Source organism: Thalassophryne amazonica, chromosome 18, assembly GCF_902500255.1.
Source record: "Thalassophryne amazonica chromosome 18, fThaAma1.1, whole genome shotgun sequence".
In the NCBI taxonomy this organism is placed as follows: Eukaryota; Metazoa; Chordata; class Actinopteri; order Batrachoidiformes; family Batrachoididae; genus Thalassophryne; species Thalassophryne amazonica.
This window is the reverse complement of record NC_047120.1, coordinates 68,338,037-68,358,914: the sequence shown is the minus strand read 5'-3', so window position 1 is coordinate 68,358,914 and position 20,878 is coordinate 68,338,037. Positions and strand designations below refer to the sequence as shown.

General features: G+C 42.9%; 1 protein-coding gene and 1 long non-coding RNA gene across 2 annotated transcripts in view; one reads left to right on the top strand and one right to left on the bottom strand.

Moving 5' to 3' along the window:
* Positions 1–20,878, top strand: part of LOC117531093 (growth arrest-specific protein 7-like) — a 110,767-nt gene that overhangs the window by 18,201 nt on the left and 71,688 nt on the right. The window contains 1 exon segment of the mRNA XM_034194135.1: positions 19,052–19,169. Within this exon segment, the coding sequence (XP_034050026.1) occupies positions 19,052–19,169 (118 nt within the window).
* On the bottom strand, positions 6,216–19,990 carry LOC117531094. The gene is made up of 4 exons (XR_004566519.1): positions 19,979–19,990; positions 8,213–8,221; positions 6,365–6,479; positions 6,216–6,277 (listed from the first exon to the last, which is right to left on the bottom strand). It is a non-coding gene; the product is annotated as an uncharacterized LOC117531094 (long non-coding RNA).

Genomic DNA, 20,878 nt, shown 5'->3' with positions numbered 1-20,878 from the left:
AAGACGGGTGAACAGTGTTTTGTCAACTTTTTAAGTTGCCAACTGTTATGTCAAAATCAGTAGGGGACATTTCACATCCAGTGGGCCAACTTTCAGAAAGTTAGGGGAGAGTGTCTTCAAAAGTCCTCAAAAAAAAAAGGGGAGGGGGAGCTTTGAGCCCCTTTTTGTTTGCAGTGGTGATGTACAGGTTGACAGAGAAGATCAGATAAAAGTCTCCATGGACTATCATGATTGCAGAGGACGTTGTGATCTGTAGTGAGAGTAGAGAGCAGGTTGAGTTGAGCCTGGAGAGGTGGAGATATGCTCTGGAGAGAATGGGAATGAAAGTCAGTACAAGACTGAATACATGTGTTCGAATGAGAGGGAGCCCAGTGGAATAGTGCGGTTCCAAGGAGTAGAAGTGGTGAAAGTAGATGAGTTTAAATACTTGGGGTCAACTGTCCAACCTAATGGAGATTGTGATAGAGAGGGGAAGAAGAGAGTGCAGGCAGGGTGGAGAAAAGTGACAGAAGTGATTTGTGACTGAAGAATATCTGCAAGAGTGAAGGGGAAAGTTTACAAGACAGTAGTGAGACCAGCTATGGACAGCTTAGAGACAGTGATGCTAACAAAACGACAGGAGGCCAACTCAGGTTCAGCTTAGGCTGGACAGTTTAGAGACAGTCAGAGAGGCTAGATTGAGATGGTTTGGACGTGTGCAGAGGAGGGACACAGCATATATAGGGAGAAGGATGCTGAGGATGGAGCCACCAGGCAGGAGGAGAAGAAGGAAGCCAAAGACGAAGTTTATGGATGTGGTGAGGGAGGACATGCAGGTGGTTAGTGAGACAGAAGAAGATGCTGAGGACGGGGTGAGATGGAAACTGTGATCTTCTGTGGTGCCCACTAATGGAAGCAGGTGAAAGAAGAAGAAGAAATGAGAGTTGACAAACTTTGAGGAACCAATTAGCATGTAAAAGAAAAACTAAGACCAATAAAGACCCTGAGACGCAGCGGTGCCACCGCTTATCTCCAGATACTGCAGAGTTAGCTTCTAAAAGGCCCGGTCACACGACATACGACGATTCCTGAACGAAGGGAAAAAAGTCACAGATCATCAAGAAAACGTCAACGAACGAGCTTTATCACCGAATAGCCTGCAAATGAAGAGCACAAAAGGAACCAAAGAGGAACAAAACAAAACCGAAGCTGACGATCTCCATGCTTTAAACGAAACACACCTGTAGCCACTGCTGTAGCAGTGTGTGATGTGGATGTGCCTGGACATGCCAGAACATGTTCCGTGAGGCTTCATCACGGCGTTGCTGTGCGCCATGCGGCACCGCCGAGATGCGCGAAGCCTCCGCTCCTCTTTCCATGACAAAAACTCCTGTAACAGTGGAATGTGCCGTTCATTTCCAAACTGGACGCTGTGTTTTATCCGGGACGTCGTCTGACTAGCACAGGAATTGTGAAAAGACGTGGACATCAGCACTTTTTCGGCACATTGAGACAGACGTGCGGAGGAATTCCGCGCGTCGCGGCAGTGCCGCATGGCGCACAGCAACGCCGTGATGAAGCCTCATGGGACATGTTCTGGCATGTCCAGGCACATCCACAATTTCTCGGATAATCACTCGATGGAAAAACCACCGACAGCTGTCTGAACGCCACCTCAAAGCCGTCCTGTGAGACCAAAATGGAGGTGGTTTTGTCTCGCTCCAGTAGCGAATCCATCGTGACGCGCGAAGCGTCCGCTCGGCTTTCCATGACAAAATCTCTTGTTAAAAGTGAAATCTGCCGGAAAATGGTTGATGTCCAGCTCTTGTGATAACCAGAGAAATGGCACACGATGGTCACAGATCCAGACAGCCATCCGTTTAGAAACCAAGCCCGTAACATTTTCACCGAAAGCCAGATAAATTTTTCTAATGGTTTCCAGCTGCCAGTCTCTAACAGTTTCTGAAAAAATTCTGATGGAAAAAAAGCCCAAATCATTCCGCCATTTTCTGACAATGAAAATCCACCGAGGGGCTGGACCACTCCTCATTCAAAGCCTGCTCACAGGCGAATGACGCAACCGACAGGTGTGGAAAAACTCACGCATGCGCACGAGGGTTCAAGCTTGTCTGACGCAATCACACGTGATTCAAATCCATATGGTTTTTGAAAAAAATAATAAGGTCGGATACTTTTCTGATTAGACCTTGTATAAGCTTGAAAGTTAGTTTTTCATCCATAATGCATCAGTTTGTTCCAATATCATGAATTCCTGCTCCTCAGATTGGTTTATTCCATTCTTGTCAACTTCCGGTTTCTCCATCCAGTTTGTTCCCGTCATCGTTCATTTCCACTTTCTACTATGAGTAGCATTCTGTTCCGTTCATCATATCATTCATTGAGATTTCATGCTCTGGATTTAGTTTGTTGATGTCTCTGAGTTCCATAAAAGATCCGGTCCTTCAGTGAACAAACAGGGAGTTGAACGGTTCATTTCACGTAGCAATCAAACGCCTTGATACGGCTGATTGAGATTTGTTCGCTCACAGACAATCCTTCACTTGTGCCTGTAGCTCTCATCTTGACTTGGTTGAGGTATGGTGAGGTGTAGATTTCAGTGGGCTATATCTGAGCAAGTTTTACAGATAGAAACCTAACATTTTGGTACATCTCTTTTCCTTTATACTAAAAATCGCTAGAAGTTGTGAAGTTTGATTTCTCGCATAGACTATTTTATTATTTACCTGAGTGCAGCTGAATTGAATTTCCTACTGACCTGGGGTGAATATATATGACAGTGTTGCACCACAAAAGGAAGGTGGAGGTGTTTATGGGCGAAGAATAGGAAACAGACACTTCTTCTGTCTGTCATACCTCTGTTCCCATACTGACAGGAGAATGTAGGAGAAGAAAACATCACCATGTCAAACAGAACTGCGTACCTTCCTGCTATTTTTGCAAAGACTCCCGACTGCAGATGGACTACATGTCATCTGCATCTGATTATGAAGATTTTTTTTTTTTCTGCTGCTTCGTGCTCGTGGCTGTTTTACAGATCTGCTTTAGAATATATATATATATATATATATATATATACACACAACTGAAATTTGTTTTGCTGTGTGACAAGCATTCCTATATACAGTAGGAAAACTAGAGAAGGGTTGATGGTTAAAGTGAAATGGTGTGAAACATCTTGATTTGTCAAGTCTCATTTAACAATTTGCATATTTTTAACAGTAATGCAAAATCAAGTTTACATTGAGGTGGAAATGATGTCTTCACAGCATAAAGTGCACTATATACATATATATATATATATATATATATATATATATATATATATATATATATATATATATATATATATATATATATATATATATATATATATATATATATATGTGTGTGTGTGTACACACTGAGGAAGTACAGGAAGGTATGAGCAGGAGGAAGAGCACTGGGATGGTGTGAGTGATGAAGAAATTCAAAGGGAAGAGTATAAGGAGATGCAGAATAAGATGGAGAAAGGTGGCAAAAGATATATAGTGATCTGTACTTGACGTTGAACACTAAGGAAGGAGAAAAGGACTTATACTGACTGGCCAGACAGAGGGACCAATCTGAAAAGGATGTGCAGCAGGTTAGTGTGACAAAGTTGCAGATAGAAATGTTTGAAATGAGCAGAGTGTGTAGAGAAGATGGAGTATTTTGAGGAGCTGATGAATGAAGAAAATGAGAGCGAGACGATGTGATGAGGTGGGAAGAGTCAATCAGGAAGGAAGTGTTGTGTGACACAAGAGCTGAACCCCAGTGAGGAACACTTACGACAAACTCGACAGAGTACAACCCCAATTCCAATGAAGTTGGGACGTTGTGTGAAATGTAAATTAAAAACAGAAAACAATGATTTGCAAATCCTCTTCAACCTATATTCAATTGAATACACCACAAAGACAAGATATTTAATGTTCAAACTGATAGACTTTTTTTTATTTGCTCATTTTGAAATGGATGCATGCAACGTTTCAAAAAAGCTGGGACAGTGGCAACAAAAGATGGGGAAAGTTGATGAATGCTCAAAGAACACCTGTTTGGAACATTCCACAGGTTAATTAGAAACAGGTGAGTGTCATGATTGGGTATAAAAGGAGCATCCCCAAAGTCTCAGCCATTCACAAGCAAAGATGGGGTGAGGATCACCACTTTGTGAACAACTATGTGAAAAAATAGTGCAACAGTTTAAGAACAATGTTTCTCAGTGTTCAGTTGCAAGGAATTTAGGGATTCCATCATCTACAGTCCATAATATAATCAGAAGATTCAGAGAATCTGGAGAACTTTACAAGTGGCAAGGCCGAAAACCAACATTGAATGCCCGTGACCTTTGATCTCTCAGGTGGCACTGCATTAAAAACCAATATCATTGTGAAAAGGATCTTACTGCATGGGCTCAGGAACACTTCAGAAAACCATTGTCAGTTAACACAGTTCGTCGCTACATCTACAAATGCAAGTTAAAACTCTACTATGCAAAGTGAAAGCCATACATCAACAACATCCAGAAACGCCGTTGCCTTCTCTGGGCCCGAGCTCATTTGAAATGGACAGACGCAAAGTGGAAAAGTGTGCTGTAGTCTAATGAGTCCACATTTCAAATTGTTTTTGGAAATCATGAATGTCGTGTCCTCCGGACAAAAGAGATAAAAGACCATCCAGATTGTTACCAGCGCAAAGTTCAAAAGCCAACATCTGCGATGGTATGGGGATGTGTTAGTGCCCATGGCATGGGCAACTTGCTGAAAGGTACATCCAGGTTTTGGAGCAACACATGCTGCCATCCAAGCAATGTCTTTTTCAGGGACGTCCCTGCTTATTTCAGCAAGGCAATGCCAAGCCACATTCTGCACGTGTTACAACAGCGTGGCTTTGTAGTAAAACAGTGCGGGTACTAGACTGGCCTGCCTGCAGTCCAGACCTGTCACCCATTGAAAATGTGTGGCACATTATGAAGCGCAAAATACGACAACAGAGACCCCGGACTGTTGAACAACTGAAGTCGTACATCAAGCAAGAATGGGAAAGAATTCCACCTACAAAGCTTCAGCAATTAGTGTCAGTTCCAAACGCTTATTGGGTGTTGTTAGAAGGAAAGGTGATGTAACACAGTGGTAAACATACCACTGTCCCAGCTTTTTGAAACGTGTTGCAGGCATCCATTTCAAAATGAGCAAATATTTGCACAAAACAATAAAGTTTATCAGTTTGAACATTAAATATCTTGTCTTTGTGGTGTATTCAATTGAATATAGGTTGAAGAGGATTTACAAATCATTGTATTCTGTTTTTATTTACATTTTACACAATGTCCCACTTCATTGGAATTGGGGTTGTAAAAGACTTTTATTGTGGACTAGTGAGGGCCTGGCCTGGCTGCAGAGACTGGGTGAGTCACAGTGTCCTAAACACGAGAGACAGGCAGTCACACAAATGTTTGGCCAGATAGGGAACTGTCACAGGAAATAATCCACTTCACCAAAGTGCAGACTTTAGTCAAACCTTCCAATCTCACACTTCTCTTCATTGCAGTTGGACTGACTATACCCACCAGGATTAGTTGACTAATCAGCAGGACAAATACCATAGTGAATTTACGAGTCTGCATCATAAGTGGAAGGTCAGAAGACAACAGCCGAGGCATTTACGGGTTAGGAAAAGCCCAAAGTCAGAAAACAGGCTCAAAGTGAAGTACAGAGATAGACAATGCTGGTGATTTTAACACTAGGGAATGAAACAATCTGGTGGTGTCTCTAATTAGAGAGCTGCTTATGAAGCCCAGTACTTATCAGTTGGTTGGCTGCAGCAGCAGAATAACAGATGCAAACAATCAGAGAGTGTGAGATACTATATTAGTAAGGATGAAGTGAGGACAGCTATGAAGAATGCAAAGGCAGTTGGTCCAGTTGACGCACCAGTAGAGGCATTGAGATGTTTAGGAGAAGGCGGCAGTGCAGTTTTTAAACTAAATTTTAGAATGTGAGAGGCTGCCTGAGGAGGAGAAGTGTGTTGGTTCCAATGCATGAAGTGATGGGAAAGAGCAGTGGAAGCCACGCTGAGAAGAGAGGTGAATATACAGCATTGACTTTGAGTGTTGCTGGAGAATTACAGAGAAGACCAGAAGGAATTGCATTGTGGATTTGACAGGGTACCAAGACAGGAGTTATGGTCACTCGCCTCCTAACTGGAGCACGTAAGAGAGAGCACATGACTCCCATCCTGGCCTCCCTCTACTGGCTGCCTGTGCACTTTAGAGTCCATTTTAAGATTCTTTTATTAGTTTTTTTTTAGTCATTAAATGGTTCCCCCCCCCCCCCCACACACACACCTCTCTGGGCTCCTTCAACCGTATGTTCCTGCTCAGTGCCTCAGGTCAGCTGACCTGCTGCTCCTGGAGGTACCGAGGTCCAAACAGAAGCTCAGAGGGGACAGAGCATTCTCCACTGCTGCTCCAAAGTTATGGAACGAGTTGCCATTGCACATTAGACGAGCCTCCCCACTGTCCATTTTTAAAACTAGTCTTAAAACCCATTTTTACTCCCTGGCTTTCAACTCTTCATGAGAATGTTTTTGTTTTAGTGTTTTATGGTTTTCTTTTATTTATTGTTTTATTGTTTCTAATTGCTTTTAAAAACAATGAAAGAACTGTTCTTATTTATTTTATTGCTTTTAATTGTTTTATGTCTCTATGTACAGCACTTTGTTTTCAACTACAGTTGTTTTAAAGTGCTTTATAAAGTTGAGTTGAGTATTATTTGACAAAGCCCATACTGACATAGAAGTATGTGAGGGTGGTGCAGGACATGTTTTGCAGACAGTGTGACAGTAGCGAGGTGTGCACTAGGAATGACTGACAGGTTTAAGCTGGAGATGGGACTGCATCACGGATTGGCTCTGAGGTCCTTGTTTGCTTGCAGCGGTGATGGACAGGTTGGCATTCAAGCTCAGACAGGAGTGTCCATGCACTGTGATGTTCTCAGATGACACTGGTCTGTAGTGAGAGGAGGGAGGAGGTTGTGTTATGCCTGGAGAGGTGGAGATACACTCTGGAGAGAAGGGGAATGAAAGTGTGAGTACATGAGAAGGCACACAGTGGAATAGCGAGGTTGCCAGGAGGAGAGGTGGTGAAGGTTGGTGAGTATAAATACTTGACATAAAATTTGACATTTTAGGCAAATGACTGTTGTTTAATTTGGGAAAACTTAACAAACCAGCATTTTAGTTTCACACTGAAGCTGCGGTGTTGTCTTCAGTTTAAAATGCTTTTCTTCAGCAATTTCAGGAAATGTGTAGATTTCAGCAGCAGCTTTTTGCACATTGTCAGTTGATTGACTGGAGCTGCTGCTCGTAGATGTGCACGCTGCAGACTGCAGCTAAGGTCAACGTTCTGTGGACGGCCAATAGACAGTACACAGAATAACATCAGTATTCGTGCACGGATCATTAGTTGTGTCCCTGGTGTGGTTCAGAGGTCACAGAAATTCTCCGTTTCTGCCTCATTCCAGCTCGCAGATGTAAGAGACCATGAGTGACCTCATGGATTCTCATTCTCACAAACCCAGATGTTTCCACTGGGGTCACCAGAGGTTAGGTTCCCAACAACATTCTTCACTGTAAATGAGCTTTTTCATGCACACCAGCTCGTGCACACTCCACAGCCGACATATACACAGATAACCAGTCATAAGTCAGGAGGTACGTGAGTCACTGGGGCACGTGTAAGGATGGCTCAATGTGGGCCGACCCACCAGTCCGGTCTGTTGAAACGCTCCTGTGCACAGCCTCTGAGGGGGTGACTGGCTTTTCACAATCTGTACGCTCTGAGATGTTGCAGTGGCGTGGGGTGACTCACCTTCTTAGGACAGTGTTTCTGTAGTCATGGCGCTGACCTGCCGTCTGCTCCGTGCCTACAGACTGATGCATCACTCAGCTCGGTGCTTTTTGCTCAACACTGGAAACGGCTCCAAACCTTCACACCTAAAAATGGTTATTCCTCTGACATCACTGGAATCACAGATTTAATTCTGTTTCCAGTTTTAATTTGATTGGATTTTTTATACTATATCATCATGTTTGTGTTTACAGGGTCATTTTGAGATCTAACCTTTGTTTTTTTAATTTATTAGTTTCCTCATCTGTTCTGTAGTTTGTGGTGATGTCTTCTCCTCTCAAGGACAATTCTGGGCTTGTACAAACTCACCTGCCTTTCGACTGAAAGCTTGTCCTGAACATTTCATTGTAATCATGTGATAAGGCTTGTTTGTGAAACTCTGGCGCTGTTTCACAATGTCAATGTTGGCATCACCAGTTTCCACCATTGGCAAAAATGTCTGCACACATTGGTCAGAGTTTCTGTGCACATGCGTGTAATTTATTCCTGTAAATCTCACAGGCGACAGGCTTTATTTTCAAACTCATGTATGCATGAGTTTGCACATATGTATGAGTGTGCAATGCCAATAAATGATGCCCACATCTCTACCCTCACAATCAACATGACGTCATATCTGTTCATTTAAATGAACAAGTTATTCTTGTTTTTCCATGCAAAGAGCCAGTGTCACAAAATTAGAGATCATGAGGCATTTATGATTTTCACAATAAGAGTTTCTCCCTCTAAAGTTGGTAATACCAAGAATACTTGGACTTTTTAATCTGCTTCTTAAATCTTGTCTATAAGACAATATTTTAATTATATTATACAAATAATGAATGTTTATGAGTTCAGTGGTAGGAATATTTCATGAGGTGAAAGCTGGAACAAACCATTCAACAAGGCGAAGCCGAGTTGAATGGTTTGTTCCAGCTTTCACCGAATTAAATTTGTTCCATTGAAAGAATGTAAAAACATTCATTATTTGTTTTATATAATGGCTAAAATAGATCCTTGTCATTTGATTTTATTAATTTATAAACAACAGAAAAGGGACTTACATTTTGGTGTTCCACTGCTGCTGAAGTCCAAATTGTGACGTGTGATGCTGTGCACTGACTTCAGGCTTCCTTTAAAAAAAAAAAGGCAAAAAAAAAAAAAAAGACTTTGTGTAGTTCCTCAGTGCAGCCAAAAATCACATCAGCTTTTCGGGTGAACAGGTCTTCATGCATCCAGACGGCTTAGAGCGCAGTGGATTTTGTGTGTGTGTGTGTGTGTGTGTGCGTGTGTGTGTGTGTTACAAGAATTATCAGCGTCAGTTAGTTCAATCAAGTCATTGTTGTCCCCCGTGCGCGCACACACGCATCCTGGTTTACACTTGTGTGCGCGTGTACTACCAAAAAAAGACTTTGAACATCCTCAGTGCAGCAAAAAAAAAAAAAAAAAAAAATCCATCAGAAATTAGTCCAGCTTTCCAGATTTGTTTTGTGTGTGTGTGTGTGTGTGTGTGTGTGTGTGTGCGCTCACATGTGTGGGCGCGCATGCATGCGCGTGCATGAGCACATGTGGGCGCGCATGTGCAATGGTACCAAACATATGGAACCAAATTTGCACTCTAAATGCAACCAACCTGCACTCTAAATGCAATGCAACACAAATGGGATGAATAATCTAAGTCATGTGACATACAAAGCACCAATCAAATGACAAGGATCCACTCAGCCGTATATAAAATGAAATATTGTTGGCATGTCAGTCTTGCCTCACACTAAGATGGTCCTGGGTTCAAGCTCACCAGTGTGGTTCCTTTCTTTGTGGAGTTTGAATGTTCACCCCGTGTCTGTGTGGGTTTTTTTCCGGGTTTCCCAGTTTCCTTCCATCATCAAAAAAACAAGGAAACAAACAGGAACATTATGTTCTTTCTCCTTGTAGAGCTGGAAAAGCCCAGAAAACAAAATAATAATGAAATATACTGGAATAAAACACATCATTAATGAACCTAAAGCAATTTCATTCATTCATTTTCAACCGCTTATCCTGGTCTGGGTCACGGTGGCAACAGAGCAAGCAGCTCATCACACAGTTCTCTATCCTTGGTCAAGTCCTGTAACTCTTCCTGGGAGATCCCAAGGTGTTCCCAAGCCAGCTGGGAAGTATAAACTCTCCAGCGTGTCCTGGGTCTTCCCCGGGACCTCCTCCCAATTGGACGTGTCTGGAAGACTTCTCCATGGAAACGACCTGGGGGCATCTTCAACAGGTGCCCGAACTGGCTCCTTTCGATGCGAAGAAGCAGCGGCTGTTTGCTGAGTCCCTCACAGATAGTCAAGGTTCTCGCCCTGTCCAGGAGTGTGAGCCCAGATACACAATGGAGAAATCTCATTTCCACTGCTTGTATCTTGTATCTTATTCTTTCAGACATTACTCAAAGCTCATGACCATAGATGAGGATAGGTGCGTAAATCGACTGGTAAATTGAGAGGCTCAGCTCTTTCTTCACCATGATGGTCCGGTACAGCATCTGTAAGATTTCAGATGCTGCCTAAAGCAATTTGCTAGTGTAAAAATTGGCTGCATGATTTACTAAAAACGACTACAATACTAGCTCTTGTAGTGGTGATGAACAGGTGTGACGAATCTCCAAACATGGAACCTTCAAAAAAATGTCATTTTTCCACAGTGTTGACCAAAAATTGTTGCCTCCACCAGTGTTTTTGTCCTGGTTTGTCTGGCATTTGTCTTTGGACCACATATAACTCAAGTATTAATGGACACACTTTAATGAAATTCAGTGGACACACAGAGGCTTTGGGGCTGTGAAGAAGTGGTTATATTTTGGAGTTGGTCCCAATCTGGATGTGGATGAAGGAGCATATTTTATGTATGGTATTATATAACATTTCATATTGGTGTTCATGTTATTTGTTGTTTGCTGAAAATCCAAATAATTATTCTTAGTAATGAAAATTGTAGTAAATAAATCAGGTAAGTAGGACGGTCACACCCCAGGTACCTCAGTCGGAGTGTAATCAGAAGACAGAACAGACAGCAAAAATCAGATAACCTTATTGAGAGCAAACGCTCAGATTACAGACCAGGGAAAAACCTGCATAGACAGTTTGCCAAGTGGCATGACCGAGCTCGCATATACTGAAGGGGTATTGAAGTTGAAGATGGTTAATGTTGAATGTTGTTGTGGAAAACAAAGTGGAAAACAGGTCGTTTGACAAAGTTTGCAGAGCTCACAGACATTGTTTGTGATTCTTGTGGTTCCTCTTCAGTCATCACAGCTACAAATCAGTGCTTGTGGTGTCTGCTAGGGGCTTTTCTGGAACACTGTGAATGTGGAACCAAAAGCATTCTGAGGTTTCGAAGGATAACCATCTGGAAGGGTGCATTATTTAATGTTGCATATGCTGAGACAAGCTGGCTCTGAGATTCGACATGTTCTGCTTCCTGAAGGTGTTCCTGGTTTTTGTGTTTGTCTTAAGTGTGCAACAGGGCTGTGGTATCTGTCACACACATCTGGGAAGGACAGTTTTAACATGGTCTCAGATCAGAGTTCACCCTCAAAGTTTAGTTGTTGTTGAAGCAGATCTGTGGGCAGTTCCAGAACGTCTGAGTGCAAACTTCCACAGGAGGTTTAGAGGGTTTTTTTTTTTTTTTGTTTTGTTTTTTTTATGAGGATGGTGCGTTGGCTGGACTGGACTGGCCATACCTTTATTTGACAGTGACAGGGTCAGGCAGACTGTGGAGGTCCAGTACCTGCCCTAGATATGTGGTTGACTTTGTGGGTTTATGATAACCATTTGAGATGTTTTAGGTAACAAATCTGTCCACTGGCTGATGATCCCTGTTGTTCCACTTCACAGTGGACTTTTTAAGTAATTGGATGCTTATCTTCTGTCTTTGCCAGTTTGACATTTGTTCATTGTGCTTTGCCTTATTTGTTAATTAATTAATGGTAGTATGACCAAAGCAGATGGTCACCCCTCTGAGTCTGATCTGCTTCAGGTTCCTTCCTTAGGTTCAGGTTCAGGTTACTTTACAACTGTTGCCACTGTGCTTGTTCTGGATGTCTGAAGTTTTAATGCTGAATTATTGATTTGGGGATTTTCTCTGCAATTTGCACGGCATAGTACATTTCTGTTACGGTTTTCCCTAAAATTCCATCAGTAACTCTGCAAAAACTACAGAATTTTCCACTTTGAAATTTTAGATTCTGACAGATGCAGGTGAGAACGTGCCAGTGTTCTATTTTGACCCATGTTGGCATCTTTTACCTTAATTTGCTGTTAATGTTTTATATATTACCTTAAATTGGAAGGCTGGCACAGAATCATGAAATCCCCGGTCCAGATCTTAGCAGCCAGGCTTTCAGTCACTTCCTGGGCTTGACCATCAGAAGTGTATCTGTAGGGGGCAACACTGGTGGGACTTGTGGAGACATTAATGTCTCTGGGTTCTCTGCCTTTGAGATTGGGAGATTCATTGGAAAAGCTTATCGAGTCATGAGGCCACTGGGCAGACGTGTTTGGTGATGCTCATATCTTTGCATGAGAATGAAGGTCCAAGTCTTTAGGTCCTGGTGCTTCCTGTCTTACTGTACGTGGTTGTGAGATTTGGATGCTAACCAGTGACCAAAAGTGATCACTAGGTGTCTTTGGTACGTACCCAAGAATGCTTTGAAGTATTCTTGGGTACCACTGGAATGGTTCTGTGAGAAATGAGTGGTTACTTAGGGAGACTCAGATGAGGAGGATCACATGCATGGTGAGGAGGTGTTGATATGACATTTTGTGGCTATGTGGTGCATTTATCTTTGCATGATCCAGCACGCAGGTGGACTAATGGGTGGTTGCCATCAGGGACCCAAGGCGATTGGTTCTGTGGTGCAGTGCATGCGGCAGACTTGAACTCTTGACATGTGTGGGCTTGTTCAGTCAGGCACACGTGAAACGGGACTTTTGTTTACATGTGATTTATGAAACCTCATTGCTAATCACACGGTCCTGGTGGCCACTGAGGCTGCTGTTGCTTGTTCAGAATTCTCACTTGCAGATTGTAAAAACTTTACAATGTGGTAGTGAGACCAGCTGTGTTGTGAGGCTTGATGATGGCGCTGAAGATGCTGTGGTTTTCTTTGGGCGTGACGCAGACGGACAAGGTTAGGAACGAGCGTATCAGAGGGGGAGTGCAGGTAGGATGGTTTGGAAATCAAGAAGAGAGATTGAGATGGTTTGGGAATGTGCAGAGTTGTTCGCCCTCAAGAACACGATGTGTTTGTTGTCCTGTTTACACGATACCGCTTGTTTTCTTGAGAGCCGACACGCGTGGACCTTTTGAAGGTGTGTCTCTTTTGCAGACATTCACGTAGATCCACTTTGTCTCTGTGGTTATTCAGAGATATCGACTTTTCTACAACTTTTTTTCCCCCCAGAAGGTAAACATCTTTTTATGTATCACTGACAGCATTGGAAAAGGCTCAGCTTTCCCTTCATTACACACTGGAGTTTGGCCTCCGCCTCCATTACTCATGTGCATCCATTACTGCACATTCTATTTTTGACATGGCTTTTTGTAATGCCAGAGGAAATTTTGGTCCTGTTTCACCAAATCTGTTTCTTGAAAGAACATGAAAGATAAATATAACAGTGACCACCAAATGAAAACCTGGTGACAACATGTAGTCATAAGTTACTGTGAGGCTGACAGTCACAGTCTGTACTCCTACAAGACCAGATGATTCTTGGTTTTGGCTCTTGTCCTCTTCCAGACAGCAGTGCCATTTAATGATTTAAACCAGGAGAGGAGAAGGTGCAGCTTTTCTCTCCAGGGAGCAGAGGACCTCTGTGGTAGGGAATGAAAGTGCATATCACCAGTAAATAAAGTGTCAAGTGAGCTGACTCTTCTAAGTAAATAAAGAATTATGAAAATATCGATGTATTGCATTTTATTTTTGGTGCCATGTGCCCTGAGGAATTAAATCCTAATCATGGGAAATTTAGCCTGATATCACTTGCTGCTGATAAACGCTCAGAAACATGAAGCTGTGAGGAATGCAGACTTTGACATCATGTAGGGAAACGCCCTCTACTGAAATGAATGGTGGGAAAAACTAAATTTTCTACAGTTTTTTTTTTGTGGACTTTGACGGTGAATAGGTCAAAATGCACTGTAAACCCGAACAACTCAATAATACTGAGGCAATCAATTGCCACAAAATTTTGGACTTCATAAACTTAGTCAGCTGTTCCCAGAACTTAAAAGTTTTGACTATATGCTACTTGTTAGGGATGTGAATTGTACAACAACTCACGATTCAATTCGATTCCAATTCTTGGGGAGACGATTTGATTCAGAATCGATTTTCGATATTACTTAAAAAATGTTTAAGAAAATGCAGCTTTACAAGGTTAATCAAGTGATTCTAGATGTAAATTTACTCATCTGCTTTGCTCGTTCTTTGGCTGGCAGTTTAGCAAAGTGCTGCTCAGTAGTCGGCAGATACCGCTGCTCCCCTCTTTTAGCTCCGGGTGATGGCGTAGCATGTGGGCTTGTGGATTTGAAGTGTTTCCGAAGTACTTGACTTTCATTTTGCAGATTTTGCACACTGCGTAAGTCATGTCAAACTCCTTCTTACGCAGTAAATAATAAAATCCAAAATACACCCAAACATTTGCCTTCAGCAAAGACGGTGCTGGCTGAATTAGCTCTTCGTCCGCCATGCTAAGCTGCAGCTCACGAAGTAGTAGTAGTTGCCTGACAAACAGTACACGCAGCGAGTAAGCAAGAAAATGTTTTAAAAAATGCTTTTTAAAAATCAATTCTTAGACATTTTGGATCAATTCAGAATCGTAATAAATAAGAATCGCGATTCGGACGTGAATCGATTTTTTTTTTTTTTTTTTCCGGCAACCATACTACTTGTACCTCATGATTACAATAAAATTAAACTGTTCATTAAGTAAAAGTAAGACCCTTCGGCTGCTCCCTTGTTTTCACTTGGGGTCACCACAGTAGATCCGAGGTGGATCAGAAAGTTGATTTGGCACAAGTTTTACACCGGATGTCCTTCCTGACGCAACTCTGTACATGTGGCAAGGGTGGGGTTTGAACCGCGAACCTTTTGCACTGAAACCAAGCATACTAACCACTTGACCATTTAAGTCACCTCAAATATTTTCATATTTCCAGGAACGTGTTGTGTGCTGTCAGTCATCCCTGACCACACCCACCATATGTTGCTGACATCAGACACATGTAGTAGAATAGAATAGAAAGCCTTTATTGACATTATACACAGCAAACACAGTCTGCATAGTACAACGAGATTAGGGGGGCTGCTCCTTAAAAAGTGCACGCAGTGCAATACCAGACAATATAACATGAATAAACAACTATCACATAAAGAAACACGTGAAGTCCTTTGCTGAAATGTAAGATTGTGTAACATGTGGACAGTGTAAACAGTGTAGCAATTGAGAGAGTGCAAAAGGAAATGTAAAACTGTATGACAACTATAGGCGACGTAAACAATGGAACAACTGAAAAATGTGCAAAAGTCCTGTGCTACAAATGAGATAGATATGGTGCGACTCAGTACCTAATAGTAAGTCCCTTCGGCTGCTCCCTTGTTTGCACTCGGGGTCGCCACAGCAAATCCAAGGTGGATCTGCATGTTGATTTGGCACAGGTTTCACGCCGGATGCCCTTCCTGACGCAACTCCACATTACATGGAGAAATGTGGCAAGGGTGGTCCGTTTTTACTACAGATTATTGTTCAACATGGTGATTGTTTTGGGGAAGAAACTGTCTCTGAGTCAATTTGTCCTGGCCTGTATGGACCTGTAGCGCCTGCCAGAGGGCAACAGGTTGAAGAGGTGAAAGCTGGGGTGTGTATTGTCCTTGAGAATGTTCTTGGCCCTACTAAGACAATGGGAGGTGTAGATGGTGGAAATTGGGGGCAGAGGACAGCCAATGATTTTTTTTGGGCAGTGTTTGCTACCCTCTGCAGTCTCTTCCTGTCAGCTTCAGTGCAGCTGGAGTGCCACACTGACACTGCGTAGGTCAGCAGGCTCTCTATAGTGGAGCGATAGAAGGTCACCAACAGGAGTGTGCTTAATTGCTCTTTCCTAAGCACCCTCAAGAAGTGTAGTCGCTGCTGGGCCTTCTTGACCAGTGCTGCAGTGTTGACTGACCAGGAGAGGCCAGCAGAGATGTGAACCCCTAGGAACTTGAAGGACTCCACTCGCTCCACGCATTCGCCATTGATGTACAGTGGGGCAGGGGCAGTTTTCTTTTGACGGAAGTCCAGGATGAGTTCCTTAGTCTTTGTGATGTTTAGTGCCAAGTTGTTGGCTGCACTCCACTCGACCAGTTTTTGGACCTCATCTCTGTAGGCCGCTTCGTTTCCCCCTGTTATCAGCCCCACCACTGTTGTGTCATCAGCAAATTTAACGATGATGTTCTCCGAGTGGGTGGGGGTGCAGTCAGATGTGTAGAGTGAGTAGAGAAGTGGGCTCAGCACACAGCCCTCGGGGGAGCCGGTACTGAGAGTACGGAAGGAGGAGAAGTGAGGACCAAGCTTCACCTGCTGTGGTCGGTTGACAAGGAAGTCTTTGACCCAGGAGCAGGTGGGCAGTGGGATTCCCAGGTTGGATAACTTGGGGATAAGGATGTCCGGTATTATGGTATTAAAAGCTGTGCTATGGTCAATGAAGAGCATCCTGACATAGTTCCCTTGTTTCTCCAGGTGAGTCAGTGCTGAGTGAAGGGCAGTTGTTATTGCATCTTCTGTGGATCTGTTAGATCGGTATGCGAACTGATGCTGGTCCAGGGTAGGGGGGAGACAAGCTTTGATGTGTCTTAGAACCAGTTTCTCAAAGCACTTGGTGATGACTGGGTGAGTGCTACTGGGCGGAAGTCATTGAGGCTGGTTGTGGGTGATTTTTTTGGAACTGGGATGATAGTAGCGGATTTTAAGCAGGCTGGGATGAGGGCATGTTCTAGTGACAGGTTGAAAATGACAGTGAAGACCTGTGCTAGCTGGTCAGCACATGCCTTGAGCACCTTCCCTGGTACTCCATCCGGGCCTGAAGCCTTCCTGGGGTTCACAGCCCGGAGCACTCGTCTCACGTCCTCAGCCGCTAGAGTAAGTGGGGGGGAACTGGAGGCTGGAATGGGTTGTAGTGGGGGTTGGGGTGTTGCGGTTGAGTGCCGTGCCTGAGACTCAAAACGGGCATAGAAGCTGTTCAGTTCCTCTGCTAGTGCCAGATCTGAGTTCCCTGGTGTCGCAGCACACCCTCTGTAATTGGTGATCGACTGTATGCCCTGCCACACCTGTCGAGGGTTGTTAAGCTGGTTCTTTATCATGCTCTTATGCTCCGCTTTGGCGGTCTTGATGCCTCTCCTCAGGTCAGCACGGGTGGTGTTGTATAGTGCGCTGTCTCCTGATCTGAAGGCTGCGTCCTGGTCCCGGAGGAGCGTGCGGAATAAATAGAAATGAGTTAAGGTTAATTTGCATCATGTTTTACTACAATTGGAGGAACTTTAACTGATGACCCCTTGACCCCTGTACAAACTGAAATTGACCTTTCTCACCATTCCTGCTGTTTTTACATTATAACTCCATAACATTCAGTCATAGATAGTCCAAACTATACCTTTTTGGAATCTTTATGATCAGACACATAATGTGGTGTACAAGGGTAGGCTGAAAAGTTCTAAGGCTCACTATAATGCAGTTAATGCATTACTCCTTCATGGGGAGCCTTAGAACTTTTCAGCGTACCCTCGTAGTTGTCAATATGATTGGAGCATTTTTAAATTTTGACCTCTGTGCAATTCTTCAGTGCCCCCGACCTGGCCGCCTGCTGAAAATTCAAGTGGCCCGTCTGCTTTTTCAAGAGAGTAATGTTTAAGGATATTTGTGCCAAATCTGGTGCTTGTATCTGTTATTTGCTGCACTTTCAGGGCTCAAATCACTGTCAGAGAGCATCACCAAGGGGATTTTTCCATTCATGGCTTTAACACCATTCAGAGAATTGGATTGGCACAAACATTTGTTATACTTGTGACTGTGGCTAAAACCAAATCACCCAAATCTTTGTTTTTATTTATTATTTAGGAAAACTGCTTACACACACATTTGCTGATGCCAAAGTTCTATGACTGTCAAAATTTAACATTGCAGAATAATGAAGACTTCAAGCTTCAGGAAAATGCCAAATGTGCTCAAACATCTGTACTACAGCTTGATCACTACAAAAAAGGGGGTGATGAGATTGTAATTGTACCTAATAAAGGGCAGATATGTCAAGATGCTTGTTTGGCACTGGTCCCCGTTGGCTTTCCAGTGATATCCAGTAGTCTCTAGAGTTTTATTGCAAGACTTTCCCAGATTCAAAGGCTTTTTTTAAACACAGCTATGCGACCCGACCTTTACTGATTGGTTTTGAAACCATCACATGGTTTGCATTGTTTTGAAGCTAATCTCATTTTCAAAGTGTGTTGAAATCTTCAAACAAATGACAAAGCTTCTTCCTCGAGCCTGCATCCACAGTATTGAGTTTCTTTGTGGTTACTTAAACTAACCTCTGCTTGGCGCTTGAATGACCTGGCACAGAGGCCAGCAATAAAAACCGATACGGAATTTCATCTGGCTCTCCCAAGTATCAAAACAGCATCTCGATAATGTGTTACAACGGTCCAAGCTTGTTGTTTTCTTACTAATCAGGAGCAGATGGGAGCAGCTTGCCTACGCGCTCCCTTGTGTCCCTCAGCTGTATGTTGTGTGCACATTTGGACTGAAAATTTGGCTCTCAACCCAGCTGTAGTCCTGTGCCAGTTTGTTCTTCTGTAGCTCGGCTGTGATGTCATCCCTTTCTGGTTGTGAAATACTGGAGGAAATGGGAAATTCATTGAGCTTGAGCTGAGCACTGCATATTTCTTGCATAACTTTTGTGCAGCCTGATCTCCAGTGGGTTTATCTCCTTTTATCGGTTTCCAGCAATTACAACCTATTATGGAAGACTCTCGTGAAATAAGTACGTTGCCTGCCAGCAAATGGGCACTTTACTTTCGATCTGTGGTTATTGACACTTAATGATGTTTTTTGGGGGGGATTTTGTGTGTATTTACAGAGGACACCATCTTTGAGTCAGCTTCCGGTCGAAGACCACATAGACCCCCTGCCTCCTCATTGGAAATGCTACATGTCTCCACAAGGGCGGCGATATTATGTCAACACAACAAACAATGGTAAGACTAAATGACGCGTAAAAGTCCAGGGGACTTTTTGGCTTTATTTACACACATTAGATGTGGTGACAGCACGGTGGTTTAGTGGTTAACACTGATGCCTCACAGCAAGAAGGTCACGGGATTGGAGTTCACATCTTCTCCACGTGTCTGTGTGGGTTTCCTCTCACAATCAAAAACATGCTTATCTAGGTTCTGCTCCTTTCTCAGCCCCTGACCAGGGTAGCGTCTCTACATCTGGAGTTCGTCTCCGGGGCGCCGGACTCTGACTGCACACTGCCCCTAGTGGTTGGATTGTGTTTAACTGTAATTAGGATGACTAAATTCAGAGAACAATTTTTGTTGTACAGTAGTGTTCAGAATAATAGTAGTGCTGTGTGACTAAAAAAATTAATCCAGGTTTTGAGTATATTTCTTATTGTTACATGGGAAACAAGGTACCAGTAGATTCAGTAGATTCTCACAAATCCAACAAGACCAAGCATTCATGATATGCACACTCTTAAGGCTATGAAATTGGGCTATTAGTAAAAAAAAGTAGAAAGGGGGTGTTCACAATAATAGTAGCATCTGCTGTTGACGCTACGAACTCAAAACTATTATGTTCAAACTGCTTTTTTAGCAATCCTGTGAATCACTAAACTAGTATTTAGTTGTATAACCACAGTTTTTCATGATTTCTTCACATCTGCGAGGCATTAATTTTGTTGGTTTGGAACCAAGATTTTGCTTGTTTACTAGTGTGCTTGGGGTCATTGTCTTGTTGAAACACCCATTTCAAGGGCATGTCCTCTTCAGCATAAGGCAACATGACCTCTTCAAGTATTTTGACATATCCAAACTGATCCATGATACCTGGTATGCGATATATAGGCCCAACACCATAGTAGGAGAAACATGCCCATATCATGATGCTTGCACCACCATGCTTCACTGTCTTCACTGTGAACTGTGGCTTGAATTCAGAGTTTGGTGGTTGTCTCACAAACTGTCTGCGGCCCTTGGACCCAAAAAGAACAATTTTACTCTCATCAGTCCACAAAAAATAGGCCAGTTGATGTGTTCTTTGGCAAATTGTAACCTCTTCTGCACGTCTTTTATTTAACAGAGGGACTTTGCAGGGGATTCTTGCAAATAAATTAGCTTCACACAGGTGTCTTCTAACTGTCACAGCACTTACAGGTAACTCCAGACTGTCTTTGATCATCCTGGAGCTGATCAATGGGTGAGCCTTTGCCATTCTGGTTATTCTTCTATCCATTTTGATGGTTGTTTTCCGTTTTCTTCCACGCGTCTGTTTTTTTTGTCCATTTTAAAGCATTGGAGATCATTGTAGATGAACAGCCTATAATTTTTTGCACCTGCGTATAAGTTTTCCCCTCTCCAATCAACTTTTTAATCAAACTACGCTGTTCTTCTGAACAATGTCTTGAACGTCCCATTTTCCTCAGGCTTTCAAAGAGAAAAGCATGTTCAACAGGTGCTGGCTTCATCCTTAAATAGGGGACAACTGAGTCACACCTGTTTGTTCCACAAAATTGACGAACTCACTGACTGAATGCCACACTACTATTATTCTAAACGCTACTGTATGTCTGTACAATGACAATAAAGGAAATTATTATTATTATCTTTTGGAATTGTTTTTGAAATTATATCTGTGATGCGGGCAGTATGGTGGATTAGTGGTTAGCCCTGTTGCCTGAGAA